This window comes from Mandrillus leucophaeus, unplaced genomic scaffold, assembly GCF_000951045.1.
Source record: "Mandrillus leucophaeus isolate KB7577 unplaced genomic scaffold, Mleu.le_1.0 Scaffold66, whole genome shotgun sequence".
Lineage (NCBI taxonomy): Eukaryota > Metazoa > Chordata > Mammalia > Primates > Cercopithecidae > Mandrillus > Mandrillus leucophaeus.
Genome location: NW_012107141.1, coordinates 3911866 through 3929103, shown reverse-complemented (window position 1 = coordinate 3929103; position 17238 = coordinate 3911866). Strand labels below are relative to the sequence as shown.

At 52.2% G+C, this 17238-nt stretch overlaps 2 protein-coding genes across 5 annotated transcripts in view; one reads left to right on the top strand and one right to left on the bottom strand.

Moving 5' to 3' along the window:
* Nucleotides 1-11444, top strand: part of PHF21A (PHD finger protein 21A) — a 201795-nt gene extending 190351 nt beyond the window's left edge. For 2 of the 4 annotated variants that reach the window (XM_012001373.1, XM_012001374.1), the window contains exons 15-18: nt 2469-2624; nt 4196-4271; nt 5019-5122; nt 6523-11444. In XM_012001373.1, the coding sequence (XP_011856763.1) occupies nt 2469-2624; nt 4196-4271; nt 5019-5122; nt 6523-6780 (594 nt within the window). In that variant the 3' untranslated portion in view covers nt 6781-11444. The remainder of the gene's footprint in view (nt 1-2468; nt 2625-4195; nt 4272-5018; nt 5123-6522) is intronic. The other 2 variants (XM_012001375.1, XM_012001372.1) reach the window with 1 other exon arrangement.
* A 219-nt stretch (nt 11445-11663) lies between these two features.
* Nucleotides 11664-17238, bottom strand: part of GYLTL1B (glycosyltransferase-like 1B) — a 10810-nt gene continuing 5235 nt past the window's right edge. The window contains exons 3-14 of the mRNA XM_012001462.1: nt 16870-17018; nt 16477-16600; nt 16081-16252; nt 15873-15977; nt 14616-14728; nt 14420-14545; nt 14170-14325; nt 13896-14056; nt 13178-13456; nt 12702-12851; nt 12399-12594; nt 11664-12141 (exon numbers count right to left, since the gene is read on the bottom strand). Coding sequence (XP_011856852.1) covers nt 11926-12141; nt 12399-12594; nt 12702-12851; nt 13178-13456; nt 13896-14056; nt 14170-14325; nt 14420-14545; nt 14616-14728; nt 15873-15977; nt 16081-16252; nt 16477-16600; nt 16870-17018 — 1947 coding nt within the window. The 3' untranslated portion in view covers nt 11664-11925. The remainder of the gene's footprint in view (nt 12142-12398; nt 12595-12701; nt 12852-13177; nt 13457-13895; nt 14057-14169; nt 14326-14419; nt 14546-14615; nt 14729-15872; nt 15978-16080; nt 16253-16476; nt 16601-16869; nt 17019-17238) is intronic.

Sequence of the window (17238 nt, the reverse complement as noted above, 5' to 3'; positions counted from 1 at the left end):
GTCTCATTCACTCCATCACTGATAATTTTTTCTATGGTTCACGTAAAACAGTCTCTAAAATCACACATTTTAAATAAATTTTCTAAAGACGCAGACTCACCACTTAGGGATAAGTTTCAAGAAAGGCTGACCCTCTAGAGGAGAATAGCCCTCAGCCTGATTTTAATAATGAAGGAAGAAAATCGTAGTTGATCTAGGGATGAAACCTTACCTCTTTTGGTGCCTAGAAGTTAAACTATTAGGCTACATTCACATGTAATATTTTAGAACATATGTTAAGTATTTTTTTTACTGTCCAGGGGTCACATTTTCCTACTAAGAAAGATTAAAAGCTGCCAGGCGCAGTGGCTTACGCCTGTAATCCCAGCACTTTGGGAGGCCGAGGTGGGCGCATCATGAGGTCAGGAGTTCGAGACCAGCGTGACCAACATGATGAAACCCTGTCTCTACTAAAAATATATAAGCCAGGCGTGGTGGTGGGCGCCTGTAGTCCCAGCTATTCAGGAGACTGAGGCAGGAGAATCGGTTGAACCCAGGAGGCGGAGGTTGCAGTGAGCCGAGATCGCGCCACTGCACTCCAGCCTGGTCAACACGGCAAGAGACTCTGTCTTAAAAAAAAAAAAAAAAGAAAAGAAAAGAAAAGAAAAAGATTAAAATCCATCCACACTATGATGTATCTTAAAACTTTTGTAGCCTCTTTTCTGGGCTGCCAGATACCCCAGTGGATTACAGAGCAAGTTTCCCTTGGAGTGAAATTGTAGGTCCATGACGATGTGTTCCTTCATTGGTGATGGTGGAGGGATTACATCATAGAAAGGAGGGATTCATCCTGTGCATAATTTCTGTATTAGACCCTCTGGCAGAATAGCCAGGAAATCCACAGCGGCACATTGGCTTGACTTGCTGGGTCACTTCTGGCACTTCCCTTCAGTCTTCCCTTCCCTGGTGTCCTTCTCAGTGGATTTAATCCCATCCAGAGAATGAGCTAGGGGTTGACTCACTGGAAAAGACCTCTTCAATAGCTCTTTTTTTTGCCTATGTTCTCCTCTTCCAGTTTTGAGTAGATCTGCTTTATTCTGATGGTGCCTTCTGTTCAGAGACTCCAGCAGACTTACCTGGGTCCTATAACTATCACTGTGATGGGGGTGGTAGAGAGACAGGACTGGCACAACAGACCGGGGCTGCTCATCTTTTTCCAGCTGGTGAAGTTTTTATAGGGATAAAGCCTCCCAGAATAGAATGGCCCATTGAACAGCAAACACAAAATACTGGTTTTAGGAGAATATTGTCAGCTGTTGCTTTGGCTTTTTAAATTCTTCATTTTAGAAAGAATTCGCATATGAATTTAATTTGTTCTGACTTAATATTTTCCCCTTTGAACTTTCACTGTATTTTTTTCTTCTTGAGCAAGCAAGAAAACTCCAATTTTTGTCTGTCTTCTTTCCCAATCCTTCTAAACTCCCCCCAAAATTGATAGGTGATGAGAATTGTTTGTATCATATTGTGAAACACTTTGATGAATGGACTTCCATGCCTATACGTAGGTTGTCCTCTACTAAAACATAATAAACTCTTAGGTATCGCCTATAATGTTAATTTTGGCCTAGGCGACTATAGACCTCTCCTGTAAACTCTTAATTTTAAGAATACAGTATTCCCTGCCGGGCGCAGTGGCTCACGCCTGTAATCCCAACACTTTGGGAGGCCACGGTGGGCGGATCACAAGGTCAGGAGATCGAGACCATCCTGGCTACCACGTGAAACCCCGTCTCTACTAAAAATACAAAAAATTAGCTGGGTGTGGTGGCAGGCACCTGTAGTCCCAGTTAATCGAGAGGCTGAGCCAGGAGAATGGCGGGAACCCAGGAGGCGGAGCTTGCAGTGAGCCGAGATCACACCACTACACTCCAGCCTGGGCGACAGAGCGAGACTCCGTCTCCAAAAGAAAAAGTATACAGTAGTCCTCCCTTATCTGAGGTTTCACTTCTTACTCTTTCAGTTACCCATAGTCAACTGCAGTCTGAAAATATTAAGATGTTTTGAGAGAGAAAAAAGACAGACCTCATTCACATCTTTTATTACAGTATATCATAGTTGTTCCGTTTTCTTAGTCACTGTTGTTAATCTCTTATTGTGCCTAATTTATAAATTAAACTTTATCGTGGGTTTGCATGTGTAGAAAAACATATATATAGGGTTCTGTACGGAGGTTTCAGGCATCCGCCGGGGGTCTTGGAACATAGCCCCCATGGATGAGGGGGAACTATTGTACTGTCCCCACTCGGGGAGCCTTAGCTATATGGAGTGAGTAGGGGCCTGTGCTAATGGTGATTCCTACTTCTCTTGAGTACTCCTGGACCGAGGCAGCTGATTGTCCGAAAACATTTATATGCATCTAGAATGTGCATGTTAACATTAAAATTTTACCTTTTTTGTCCTTTTTCTTACCTTTCCTCTCAACTTTATAGGGTGATATTCATGAGGATTTTTGCAGCGTTTGCAGAAAAAGTGGCCAGTTACTGATGTGCGACACGTGTTCCCGTGTATATCATTTGGACTGCTTAGACCCCCCTCTGAAAACAATTCCCAAGGGCATGTGGATCTGTCCCAGATGTCAGGACCAGGTACTGTGGGTGGGTCTGACGGGGGAAGGGCCAAGGAGGACAAAGACACGGCCATCAGGAGGAATTCCTTTCCCGGGGAATGGCAGTCTCTTCCCTCTCCCAGTCGGTCTCCAGGCTGCATCTTCCCTGTTCATGACACAGCATGCAGGCGCATGGCCTTCATTCCCTCAGAAACTCTCTGCCTTATTACTGAGCTGGATAGACGCTTCCTTGTATTTGAAATGATTTATCTTCTCTTTAAAAGTCAAGACCCTTAAAAGTCCAGAGTGCCTCATTCTCTAGGAATGGTCTAGACCAAGTATATGGTTTTAAAACTCTTCTTTGGGAATAAAATTAAGAGAAAGTTCCCAGTTGATTAATTAAAATAACACCTTGGGCTGGACGCAGTGACTCACGCCTGTAATCTCAGCACTTTGTGAGGCCAAGGCAGGCGGGTCACCTAAGGTCAGGAGTTCAAGACAAGCCTGGCCAATGTGGCAAAACCCCATCTCTACTAAAAATATAAAAATTAGCTGGGCGTGGTGGCGGGCGCCTGTCATCCCAGCTACTTGGGAGGCTGAGGCAGGAGAATCGCTTGAACCCGGGAGGCAGAGGTTGCAGTGAGCAGAGGTCACACCACTGTACTCCAGCCTGGGTGACAAGAGCGAGACTCTGTCTCAAAATATAATAATAATAAAATAACACCCATTTCACTTTTAACCTATTTCAGGCTCACAGAACTAACTGTAAAGTGCTGTCAATATTTTACAGACTTAAAAGGCAAACATATTCCTAACTGTCCTTGCCTCCCTCCTTCTCTGTTTGGTTTCTGGTTGCCTTTTTTTCAACTATCCGTGTATATTTATGTCTTTATGATTTTATTATAAGCTGTCTCAAGTCTTTTTTAGAGGTATGCAAAGTATAAATAATAAATAAGCAAGCTCAATAGCTCAGCAAGCCCTGGAATCCTGCTCAGTTCTTTGGAATCTTGCTTTGAATGAATTCTGGTTTTCCCCGGTAATCTTGTCTTCATCCTGCAGCCTGTGGTGCAGCGGAACACTTCTCTCACCGTCCTCCTCCCGATGCTGCTTTGTGACCTTCTGATGATTTTTGACATAGGGTCTAGATTATACTTTAGTATTTGGAACTAATATTTAATTTCCTTGGTCAGGCTATCTTTGAGGGACATAGAAATGTAAAATTGAGACAGGCAGCCCATGTCAGGTCAAGGACAAAACTGCCAGTGGCTGCTACCATCATGCTGATATGTAGCTTTTGTGTGCGTGGTTCTAGCTGTCGGGAGTGGTTGGGTGTCATATGGCGTGAAAAGATAGGAATGCCCAGCCAAGTCCCAGCTCCTTCTAAGCCTGGACTCAAGTGTCCTGGCTCTTCCTGCCTTGAACTTCATTCTCCTAAGCTGATATTTGGAACTTTTTAGTCCAGAAACTGTAGACCAGGGTTTTGCAACACTGCTACCATAAATCCTTCCTGGATTTTATCTGCCAGTAGCCATCAATACCATTGCTAGCTGTTACATAGAGGATGTGTGTTTAAACCTCCTTCTCAAGGTAAAATTCTAAAAATCTTTTCAGATGCTGAAGAAGGAAGAAGCAATTCCATGGCCTGGAACTTTAGCAATTGTTCATTCCTATATTGCCTACAAAGCAGGTAAGGAGTTATCCATACCTACTTTTTTGTAAGCTTCCCCTTGTTAAAAAAAAAAAAAATACTGGCAGTATTTGTTTTATTCTCAAAAGGAAATTTAAATTTAAAAATGAAAACCTTTTGCTCTTAACTATTGGAGGAAACAAAAAAATGAAAACCTTTTATTAGATAAAGTGGAAAACTTCTGTAGCATTTTTTTTATTCATTTATTTTTTGAGACAAGGTCTCACTGTATCGCCCAGGCTAGGGTGTTGTGGCGTGATCACAGCCCACTGCAGCTTCCTCCTCCTGGGCCCAGTCGATCCTCCTACCTCAGCCTCCCGAGTGGTTGAGACTCTACGGGTGTACTGCCATGCCCAGCTAACTTTAGTATTTTTTGGTAGAGACGGGTTTCGCCATGTTACCCAGGCTGGTCTTGAACTCCTGGGCTCAAGTGATTCACCTGCCTTGGCCTCCCAAAGTTCTAGGATTACAGGCATGAGCTACCATGCCTGTCCTGTTAGCACTTCTTGGGGGAAAGAAATGAGATGTGGTATCTCATTTATGTAAAGCCAGACCCAATGCACTGACAGTTTTCTTAGCATACTGTTCACAGAAAAAGGAAAAGTCCAGGTGGGCAGACTCTCTGCACTGGTTGTGGGACTCATGGGAGCTCTGGGGAAAATATCTTCTTTGGCAGGCATCCTGAGCACAGTGGCCTTTTCAAAGAATTAATTGTCAAAAACTGTTTGTTTGTTTGTTTGTTTTTAGCAAAAGAAGAAGAGAAACAGAAGTTACTTAAATGGAGTTCAGATTTAAAACAAGAACGAGAACAACTAGAGCAAAAGGTGAAACAGCTCAGCAATTCCATAAGTGTAAGTAAACCTCATGCCTTCAGCAGTCGATACATAGGTGCAGAGACCTAGGCCTTTCCATATACGTAACAGTACGTGTGGGCCCCAGGCTGCCTCAGGTCCTTCTGTTTATTAACGTGATTAACTTGGGCAAATGCAGTTTGCCATCCAGTTAGAGTGCAGCCCTCAGGTACAGGCGGCCAGTTGGTAGGTGGTGCCTTACCCAAGCTCTGAAACATTCTCTTGGCTTTAATCTGAAAGAGGATCTTCAGTCTTCAGGCTGAATAAGTAACAGCTACAACAGTGTAGCCACAGCCCTGCGTATTCCTGACAGTGTGTGGGGGGAGCGTAGCGCCTCACCTGACACTGAGCAGACACAGACCAGGTCCCCTCATGTGATTCTTCCTAGTCACCTGAGTGAGTGGGCCCATCCATACGGCCCTCCCTCGCTCTTTCTTCCACACCATGCTGATTGCATTTCCCGGTTTTCCTGACCAGTGTGAGGAAGCGGGCTTTCTAGAGACAAGTATTGGAAGTAAGTACTGCCCAGCCCGGCCTGTCCAAGTGGGAAAGAGGGTTGTATTTGCAGCAGCGGACAGAGGCTCCTCCCAGGCAAGGAGCCAGTCTTCTTTTCCATTGAGTAGGTCACCCTTGTTGGAGTGAAGTGACCTCAGCCCTCATGGATACCAGGTGGTACCTTGTACTTGGTGGCAGTTGAACTGTCCTGCTTACCTGCTTTCTCCTCCTCACCATACCTACCCGTGGCATGCAGATTTAACACCTCCTTCATCTCTTTCCCTGCCTAAAATAGAAGCCAGCAGGTGTGGGAGGCTGAGGGCAAAAGGGCAGAAGACTCCCAAGTCCCTGGCTGAGCAGAAGGTGTGCTGGCTGGAGGCCTTTGTTCTTGGGGCTTCGATCCTCCTCAGTGCTGCTGGCCTGTCCTCTCACTTCCTGCTGCTCTCAGATGGAATCCAGATAGCACTGCGTGTTTTCCACCCTGGAGAGCTCAGTCCAGTCCTGAAGGCTCCCCAGTTAGCATGACAGAAGCGTATCAAAACCTGCCCAAACAGGCTGCAGGGCAGCTGTGGGAACTTTTTTTTTTTTTAACAACCTTTGTTTGGAAGTCTGATGGCGGCTCTGCCGGTTTGTTTTTAAGCGTTAGTACTCCCGCGTGTTGGTGCCCGCATGCTCTCTTTCTCTCTGTTGCCTCTTGGACCCCTCCAGCCTACCCACTCCACCCGCCCTGTTCCTTAGGTGGTAGCCGCCCACTCCACTGAGGAGCACAGCAAGGCCCAGGGGCTGCACAGCAGTCAGGAGGGCTGCTTTTCCCTGGGCAGAGAGAAGGCGCTCTGCTCTCAGGGGCTGCCAGGCCTGTTAGAAACGAGGCGGCTCAGTGCCACTGCCCTTGTCATTTGCTGCAGAAATGCATGGAAATGAAGAACACCATTCTGGCCCGGCAGAAGGAGATGCACAGCTCCCTGGAGAAGGTAAAACAGCTGATTCGCCTCATCCACGGCATCGACCTCTCCAAACCTGTAGACTCTGAGGCCACTGTGGGGGCCATCTCCAACGGCCCGGACTGCACCCCCCCTGCCAACGCCGCCGCCTCCACGCCGGCCCCTTCCCCCTCCTCCCAGAGCTGCACAGCGAACTGTAACCAGGGGGAAGAGACTAAATAACAGAGCCCCTCTAGGAGAAGCCACGGGATCCCGGCGGCGAGGAGAGCAGAACACTGAAGACTCTAGAAAAGCAAAGCCGGATTTCTGGAAAGTGCAGAATTCGTTTGGTTCTTTGGTTCCAGAGAGAGAAGATGCTTGTGCCAGGTGGCACCAGAGTTTGCCAATTGATCCTTCTTATTCTGTGTGTACATGCAAAGATTGGACCATGTTACATGAAATAGTGCCAGCTGGAGGTTCTTTGCCAGCACCATGCCAAGTGAAATAATATATTTACTCTCTCTATTATACACCAGTGTGTGCCTGCAGCAGCCTCCACAGCCACGATGGGTTTGTTTCTGTTTTCTTGGGTGGGGAGCAGGGACGGGCGGAGGGAGGAGAGCAGGTTTCAGATCCTTACTTGCCGAGCCGTTTGTTTAGGTAGAGAAGACAAGTCCAAAGAGTGTGTGGGCTTTCCTGTTTCTAAACTTTCGCTACTATAAAACCAAAAAAAGGAATTGAGATTTAACCAACCCCAGTGCCCAGAAGAGGGAAGGGGAGTGGCTGGAGGGAGCGCGGGGGTGGGACAGTGTATCAAATAAGCAGTATTTAATCACGTCTGGCGGGGGCCTCGTGCAAGGGGAGACCCACACCGAGAACAGCCAGTAGGTTCTTCTCCCCTGCGCTCTGCTCCCTGCGCAGTAACCCCACCACTCCTGAAGCCTGGCCAGTCTCCTTCCTTCCCTGCTTGGTGAATCGCGCATCCCCGTGGTTATCCCGCTGTCTCCTCTCCAAGAACAAGCAGAGCCCGGGCCGCTGGCCCTTGCCCAAGGCAGGGAAGAAGGATGTGTGTGTCCAGGAAGGAAAAAAAGGTGAATCAGTGATTTTACTTGAAAACAAGCTCCATCCCTTTTCTATATTTATAAGAAGAGAAGATCTTGAGTGAAGCAGCACGCGACCCAGGTGTGTGTGAATTGAATGGAGATGTTTCTTTTCTCTTTTTTTAATTTTTGTTTTTGTTCTTTTTTTCTTTAAGGAAAGTTTTATTTTACTGTTCATTTTACTTTCTTGGTAACAAAAACTAAAATAAGGAATAGAAAAGCTGTTTTTCAGGCTGACAGTCCATTTAAGGGTAGCCGAGACCTTGCATGGTAGAGTAGGAATCATAGTGTCAGTGAGGTCCCGTGAGTCTTTGTGAGTCCTTGTGTCATCGTTCGGGCACTGTTTTTTTATGCAAGGGCAAAAATCTTTGTATCTGGGGAAAAAAAACAACTTTTTTTTAAATTAAAAGGAAAATAAAAGATATTGAGGTCTTCCTAGTGTTACTTAAATTAAGATGAAGGTAAGAAACATTGTAAAAAAAAATTACAAAAGTGCTATTTGTTTCCTAAAAACAGTGATTTCTATTAAAAAGGTGTCAGAACTGGAGAAAATGCCGTGTAGTTATAATTTTTTAGCACAGACCCTGCTGATCACAATGACATTTTGCCGTGTGTATGTCTCTAGACCGGTGGGCCAGTCTCCTTGAAGGACAGAGGCGGAGCTCCCCACCCTTCTCTCTCCTCAGAAAAGACCGTGCTCTCTTCTTGGTGCAGGGATCTTGTCTCCTGTTGTGAAGCCCAAATGGAAGTGTGGATGGTATCAGGGCCCTACCCGTGGTCTTCTCAGATTCTGCTAGAGCAAAAGGCTGGTGCCTAAATAAGATCCCTTCCTTTGGTGCTGCTTTTGGTCTTTCAGCCACCAGCATTATGAGTGCCTGGGGGACACCTCCGAGGGAACTGGCCAGCGGAGCTCAGTGGTGCGCACGCACCCTGGCCGTGACAGGAGGGTGCGGGAGTGCAGGCTGGCTGCATCAGTCCTTGGTGCTTAGAAAGAACAGAGGAGGAGTGACATGTTTTGAGGTTATGTCTCTGAGACAGAGCCCCAGCGTGGACTTCGCTCTGTCTTGCCTTTGGGGAGAGGTCTGAGACTCCTGCTCCTTTCTCTGCCTGTTGGCTCCAGGCACCAGAAATTTACTCCACTCCACCCACCCACAAACCTCCTGGGTGACCCTTGGCTAGAATTACTGCGCTCGCCTTGGCTTGGCTGGTTGTGGCCTCTCCTTGGGAAAACCAGGGTTGTGAAAGGCTCAGACCATTGTCTCATCTTGGCTCGTCAGAAGTAAATTGTGTCAGATGCGTGCTCTCGCTGGAGACCTTTGCCCCTTGCGTGCCCCTGGCTGATGGGAGGGCGGTGGAGGCTCTGTACCCTGGCCCTGCTGGAGCATCTCCCCCAAGCCCACTCCAGGCCCTGGGAATGGCCAGAGTCTAGGAGAGGTAGAAACGGTCCCATCGGCTTCTCTCCCACCCAGTTAGGCCCAGAGAGACAAAGACAGATCTGAAAGCAAATAGAACAGAGAAGAGACACTTCTTAGAGGAAAATGTGTCTCATCCCTATCAGCCGTCGCCATTCATCTTCCCAAGGGCCTCAGAAGAAGGAATTAAGTTTGACTGAACAGGCCTCAGAGTTAGGCCCTGGCTGCTTGATTGGCTGAGGGGGAGAGTTCGCTTTTCTCATTCAGAAACCGAGGTGCTGTGTCTAGTCAGGGAGCCTTGGAGATGCCTGGACTAGTTGGAGGAATCGTTGGCAGAGGATCAGAGACCAGCAGCAGGCTGTCTGCCCTGTCTAGAGCTCTTCCCCTCAACTTGTCCGGGCCCATCTGGGGGTTGCCACACAACACCTAACTTACCTTTTTCTGAAAGAAGTTGGGAAGCCATCATCACTAGAGGCCTTCGCTCGGAGAGGAGCTGCCTGAGGAGTCTCAGGGGTTGGGGGGACAGGGCTAGGAATTGACCAGGGCTTTGCCTGCCGCCCTCAGCAGTGTCGAGTACATTCCGACCTCACCTGCAGCTGGGCTGTGGATTCTTCCTGACATTCAGATGTGAGCTGTTTTGGGAGTCAGCTAGTATGGAGTATGAGATGCAACCCAGCCCCCAAACCTACATTCTGGACTCAAATTCCAAAACACCGCTTTACTGTAAAGAAGAGGCCCCTGGCACTCAATCTCCCTGCCCTTCACTGTTCCCTCAGACCTGGGAGGGGGGGGCCTGTGACCACCTGAGACATACGCTCGTGACACTGCCCCACCCCAGCCACCTCCACTTGCTTCCTCCTCCTTCCCTCCGCTGCTCTTTCCCCATGGCCCAGAATTTAGCTGCTCTGACAGCCACTTTTGAGACCAGCTGGCTTTGCAGTCACTTCAGAGAGCTGGAGCGGCTGCCCACTGGGCCCTGACTGGGCGTCCCCTGCCAGCTCCTGATCAGGCACTGCGCCCTGGTGGCAGTGATGACTGGGAGTCCTCTGCCAGCTCCTGACCAGGCGCTGCACCCTGGTGACAGTGAGGCCATGTTGCTGTCATCTCCACCTCTGCGTTCTTGCTGCCTGTGGGTCCTTCTTCTTTCATGGAGCCTGCTGGGTCTTGTCTCACTTGTGCTGAGCTCATCTGGGGTTTTGATTTATTCTTTCCTTATCAGGCCTTTTGGGGTAAGCCTGCTGGTTGCACCTGACCTAGGGAGGCAGTTAGGGGCAGTCCCTGGTGGGGCCGCCCTGGCAGCCTCCTGCTGGCACCATTGTGTGCCTGGTTTCCCTGCAATGTCTGCCTCTCTGTCCCTGCTGCTGCTTGGCTCAGGCCCAATAGGCAGTGTGCATGGGGGCGGTTGCACACAGCTGTTTCCCTGAGGGTGACCGTGTCTGCAGCGCACTTCCGTCTCCGCATGCACGGCTGCCTCTCCAGCCACCTCTGATACTTCTCTCGGGGCCATCAGAGCCTCCCTTGGGCTCTCACCTCTCAGCTCACACACTCTTCGTGGTTTCCTCCCTTCATTCCCGTACAGGGCGTGGTCCTTCTTACTTATCTAAAGGGCTGAATTTAGGAGACTTTTTACCCAGGGGCAAAAGGCTCCTAGGGTAATGGGATGGATGGTGGCCCAGGTGCATTTTCCAGGGCCTGGGTTCTCCAGATCCCGTGGCTTCTGTTGAGTGGAGGCAACTTTGCTCTGTGTGAACCTCGCCCCTGTCCCTCGGCTGGGTGCTCCTGTCCCTCGGCCGGGCACCCTTGGCAGGAAGCAGGACTCCCATTCTCACCCTAACTTAGACTGTCCTCTGAGTCAGCTCCTCTCCAAGACGGGAGTGGGCGGCCCTGGGCAGTCTTCTGGCCCCCTTGCTAAAGTGAGAGGCAGGAAGCTGGGGCTGCCCTCCAGACAGCCAGGGTAGGAACTCTGAAAAACAGCTCCTCTAAACGGAAGCAGGGCTCCCCAGTTCCACTTGGCACCCCCTCCCACAAGGCCCTTTCTTCCTGAGGACCCCAGATCCCTACCACTTCCCCAGCAGCCTTTGGGCCCTCACCTCTCTCTGATGTCCGTGGGTCCTCAGCCCAGGGTGAGCTGCAGTCAGGCGGGGTGGGACGGGCAGGCCAGAGGTCAGCCAGCTCCTAGCAGAGAAGAGCCAGCCAGACCCCAACCCTGTCTCTTGTCCATGCCCTTTGTGATTTCAGTCTTGGTAGACTTGTATTTGGAGTTTTGTGCTTCAAAGTTTTTGTTTTTGTTTGTTTGGTTTTTGTTTTGAGGGGGTGGGGGGGATACAGAGCAGCTGATCAATTTGTATTTATTTATTTTAACATTTTACTAAATAAAGCCAAATAAAGCCTCTCAGCCTCTTGGTGTTGGGTTTGGGGCAGGGGAGGGTGGGCAGGACACATTCCAGTCCCAGCCTCTGCCCTCCCTGACTGGCTGTCTGAGGGTTGGGGGAGTGCTTGCCCTTAAGGGCCCAGGCCCTCCTGTGACCCCAGCTGGATGTAGCACCTCCCTTATGCACTGACACCCTAGCCCCAGAGTGCCCCTGCTCCCCCAAACCAGGAGGAACACAAAAAGGATTTTTTAAAACTTTAATTATGAAAAAGGGATGAACGATTGAAGATGGGGGAACCAGCCCCAAACTGGCTGGGGCAGAGGGAGACCAGACCCCAGCCAAACAATAGCAGCAAGGGGAAGACCCCACCCCACAGATGCTCCACCCCAGCCCTTCCCAGAGACCTTAAATAATTTAAATAGCAGGGATGGTGGAGGGCAGGCCGGGTTGCCCTGGTGTCTGCCCAATGCTAAGACAAGGGGCAGTGCCCGCCCAGCCTCAGCCTCAGTCTCGGGCGGGGCTCTGGGGCTGCTGCAGGGCCGGGAGGTATTTGAGGGCAGCAGCCCCATGGTGGCGGGACAAGTCCTGGTGGAATTCGTCCTTGAGGGCCTGGAGGCAGTCACGATAGGTGGGGCTGGAGCGGAAGCGGGAGATGTCCAGGCTTGGAGCATGGGGCAGATGGATGGTGAAGGCCTCGGGCAGCACCAGGAGCTCATATTCCTGCAGGGTGGGGCAGAGGAGCAGTGGCTGCCTGGCTTGCCTGGCCTGCGGGGAAGGTGCAGCTCCCGAAAACAGGCTTACCCTGTAGCCCCTGAGAGCTAAAGCAAGGGCCAAAGGGCAGATGATTTTAGTTCTACAGAAGGAGGATATTTCTAACAGTGCCGCCTAGCAGTGTGGTCCCCCATGCAGGTGTCATGAGTTCCCTGGACCTGGAGGTGCTCGAATCAAAGGTGGTGGCAGCAAGCTGCCCTCCTCACCTGGGCATCCAGCTCCACAATGTGAGCCACCTTGTTCCAGCCGAAGCCCACAAAGCGAGGGTCATAGCGGGGACAGTCACGTGGCACCACCACGTAGGGTTCATAGTCGGCCGCCCATTGTACACGGTACGGGGCCTGAGCTTCCCGCCAGCGGGCATAGTCTGTGGGTGCGTGGCCCCGGGGCCACTCGTGGTACCTGTGCAGCAGGGTCAGGTGGGAGCCAGGCTGAGGCTAGGAGCTTGTGGGTAGTGGGGGCCAGTGTGGGCAAGTGAGTGGAGTGGGCAGAGAAGTAGCCTCTCCTACCTGAAGGTGTAGAGAGCGCCCACATCCAGCAAGGCCAGCAGCTCCACCTTGGAATGGGGGAAGCTGAAGCGGTAGTGCAGGGTCTCGAATGCCGGCACCACCAGCGCTGCCTTTCGCTGGCTGCCCAGCCCCAGCTGCTCAATGGAGGCCCTGAGGAGGAGCACCCATGAGCAGGGGAGAAGAGTGGAGCCTCCAGGACTGGGCCAGTGACCCTCATCAGGGCGTTAGCCACAGGACCCGTCCACCATGGGCCATCTTGTCCAATGCGACGGGTGGATACAACCACAGGTGGAGCTGCTGTTGAAGCTGGCCCTGGCTTCCCTGTTGACAGCCTAGAGAAACAGCCTAATACAAACCCCACTTGACAGAGGCCACTGAGGCCCAGAAAGGAGCAGGGACATGGAAGCCTGGGGTCCCACGTGTGCCCTGTCCACAACTACCCCATACACTGTTCCCCTCCCTGCCTGCTGGCCCACCTGAGGTAGTCGTAGAGAGAATAGGCAGGCAGGAAGTCAATGTCACTGAGGAAGACGTAAGGTGTGAGGGCCTGGGCCAAGGCCACGTTGCGGAGCTGGTTGACAGGGTACAGGGGCCCCTCACGGTACACCACGTGGTAGGCCACGTCCTGCCGGGCAGCAAGCACTGGTGAGGCCTCGATGAAACGCAGGAACTGCTGAGCTTCTGCATCTGTCAGGTACAAGGCCAGGCTCATGGGGCCAGGCCAGTGCCTGCACAGGGCTTCCAACATCTGCAGCCTATGGGGAGGGGGAGGTCAGCACAGCTCTGCCCTTCTTGCACAGCTCAGGGAGGCCTGGAAAACCGCCCCAGTTAGCTGCTGCTGCCACCTCCTCAAGTGACTTACTGAGCACCCTTCAAATACTTACAGAGCCAATCTGATTGAATCTTCACAACTACCCCCACCAGGTGGGTACTTTCTCATTTGAGAGAGAAAACAAAGGGCCAGAGATACGAAGACTTGCCCATGGTCCCACAGCGACCGAGGGACAGCTCCGGGTATCTGAATGACTCCAGAGCCCAAGCTCTTTCCACCATATCCAATGTCTCCAACTTCTGGAACTCCCTGAGGGCCAGGCAGCTCACTACCACAGCATCAGGCTGCCAGATGGAACCCCCTCTCAGAAATGTCCAACCCAGCCCATGCCATACTCCCTGGGCTGCCCTCTGCACCCTCACCGGTCCATGGACAGCTGGGCCACAAGGGTGACATCGTGAGGCCGGGGGGGTGGCGGCTCATGGGGCAGGAAAGTGACGTGCACACGGTGCACAGTGAGCTGCTGCTGCCGGAATTCAAAGCAGGGGTCTTCCTCGTCGAGTTGTGCCAGGGCCTGCTGCAACTGAGGGGATAAGGGGTGACAAGGACCAGGGGTAGGGCAGAATGACACATCCCCCAGACAAGGCTGGGTCCCACCAAAGCAGAGAGGAGCAGGGGAAGGTAGCTCCTTCGCACCTGCTCAGCACCAGGCGGGGGCTGGCTGGGGCACCCAAAGAGCTCTCTCCGCAGCAGGTTCCCATCGTACTCCAGGAAGGTCAGGTAGAAATTGCGGAAGAATTCCACATGCTTGTTCTTCACCTGAAGCTTCTTTGGCGAGTTCCAGTGGATCACCTGGGACCCGGGAGGGTGTTGGGGCCAGGGGAGCAGGGAGCAGGAGTCCCCATCCATGGCCCCCCACCACCATGCAGCCTCCTGTCCCACTCACCTTGAGGTCAGACGCCGCAGAGTAGCAGCGCTCGGCCAGTGTGTGATCTGACAGCTGCACGTTCCAGACGCAAGGCAGAGGCTGCACTAGCCCCGGATGCTCCTTGATCACAGCGTTGAAGATGTCCTGAGCAGAGACACCCATCACACCCCAGCCCCCAGCCTGCCACACCCCACCCGGCAAGGCTTCCCCAGACCTGGTCAGCCAGTGAGGTGGCAGGCAGGGTAAGGAGCTCCCGCCTGGCCGTCAGCCTCCACATCTGCTCCCAGCCAGCCTGCCGGAGCCGGTCCAGCCGCAGTAGGATCACACCTGCCAATGAAGAGATGCTGTCATGCCCACCTGGGACGACCAGCTCCTGGGGGACATGGGGGTCATGAAGGTGTCCTTTGTTTTTTGACTTATTGGTATTTTCTGACTGTTCAGACATGATCATGGACTACCACTTGTTTTTTGTTGTTGTTGTTTTGTTTTGTTTTTTAGAGACAGGGTCTTGCTTTGTCACCCAGGCTAGAGTGGTGCAGTGGCACAATCATGGCTCACCGCAGCCTTGAGTTCCCAGGCTCAAGCAAACCTCCCATCTCAGCACCCCACCACAATCCCCACCAACTAGCTGGGACTGCAGGTATGCCACCACACCTATTCTTTTTATTTATTTACTTATTTATTTATGAGATAGAGTCTCGCTCTATTGCCAAGGCTGGAGTGCAGTGGTGTGAACTCGGCTCACTGCAACCTCCGCCTCCTGGGTTCAAGTGATTCTCCCTCCTCAGCCTCCCAAGTAGCTGGGATTACAGGTATGTGACACCACCCCCGGCTAATTTTTGTATTTTTGGTGTAGATGGGGTTTCACCATCTACACATCACCATGTTGGCCAGGTTGGTCTCGAACTCCTGACCTCAAGTAATCCGCCCACCTTGGCCTACCAAAGTGCTGGGATTACAGGCATGAACCACCACGCCTGGCCAATTTTTTAATGTTTGTAGAGACAAGGGTCTCACTATGTTGCCAAGGCTGTTCTCGAACTCATGGGCTCAAGCGATTCTCCCACCTTAGCCTCCCAAAGTGCTGGGATTACAGGCATGAACCATTGCACCCAGCTTGCTCGTAGACTACTTTTGTCAACAGTCAATCCTCTTGGGGGTGAAGAGGAGGCGCTGTCCAGCTTAGAGAGCACATCCATGGCCTTCTTCTCACACTTGGTGAGCCCAGGGCTGTTAAAATTATCCTCCATTTAATGGACGAGAAAACTGAGGCTCAGAGGGAGCAGGAGAGCTGGCCAAAGTCATCCAGCACACACAGGACTGTTGGAACTGCTGTCTGTTTCTTCATCCAGGGTTCTTTTCATAGCAATGTTCTTCCTGGGGGGCTTCCTAGCATTCTTTGCCCCACCCAACCCCAGGGCCCAAGGACCAGCAGACCACCCCCCCTGCCTCCCCTCACCACTGTCCCTACCTGTGTTAAATCCCCGGCCCAAGGCAGGCCAGGGCCTGTGGTTCTTCCAGAGGTTGCCCAGGTACCAGTCACTCTGGTTCTCCACGAGACCAATCGCCTGCGTGTCTGGGAGGGGAGGGCGTAAGGGAGCTGAGGCTGCCACAGGACCTGGGCTCAGGGCTAGATGCAGGGGTCGTGGGCAGGCCAGGCAGGCTCCCAGGCCTCTCACCAGAAAAGTGAGCAAAGAGTGCCCAGAGCTCCGAGATGTCAGAGGCGAAGGTGACATCCGTGTCCAGGACAATGACGTGGGCCAGCTCAGCAGGCAAGGCACTGGGCAGCACCAGCTTCATTAGCCCATAGAGGCCAGAGTAGTGCTTGTTGGGGATCCAGGAGACCTGGGACTGTGTGGGGGAAAGGCAGGGGATGAGATGGCAGAGGGGCCTATGAGCACCAGAACACATGCTTGGAGTGACACAGAGGAGAGGGGGTAAACCCCAAAAAGAGAGGGGTTTGCGCTTCAGTAGGTGGATGGGACTGAGGTTTCTCTTCTCCAACCCCACCAAGCCCTGGAGAGAGGAAAGCGGTGGACACAGCTAGGGGGAGCGGGGAAGGGCTGGGCCCCTGCCTTGAGCTCATCGGCGTTGTAAAAGCTGACACGGACAGCAGGCACCATCCACGTGTGGAACAGCATCTCCAGGATGTTTCTGGCCACGGCATCAGTTACCAAGTGGAGGTGCAGTGGATTTTTCCTTTTGGGTGGGCAGAGAGGAAGCCTGAGAGGCCCCAGCAGGAGCAACATGGGACAGCCCCACCCTGAGGGGCGTACAGATGGAAGCGCCATCTGCAAAGGGCTTTTGCACGCCCAGCTCAGGATGTTCTTACAACTGCCCTTCAAGGGAGGAAGAGGACACTGTCCCCACGTCACAGATGAGGAAGCTGAAGCTCTGAGACCAGCAGCGTGTCCCAGACTTTGTCCCTTCCCCACTCCTGACCCTCCTCCACGGACACCTGGCTGTACCTGTAGAAGAGCATGGACTTCACCAGGGTGATGACCTCTCGGCTGGAGTTATGCCCCGCACACACGATGGCCACATGCAAGAGCTGGGGAGGGACGCCCAGGTCGGCAGCAGGCCCCCCTTCGCGAGGCGGTGAGGACCCATGGTTGAGCTGCCCCACCCCGCAGCAGAGACGGCAAGAGTGTGCTGACGGGGCAGCAGGAGCCAACCCTTCATTTCAACTGGGGAAACTGAGGTCGGGAGCAGAGAAGTTGCACGTCCGAGGCGCGCCCCAGCCGGCTGGCCAGTGCTGGACAGACGCCAGGTGTTGTGATTCTCGTAGCTGTCCAAGAGGCTGGGCTGGGGGTCGGCGCCCCCGGGACTCCCGCCGC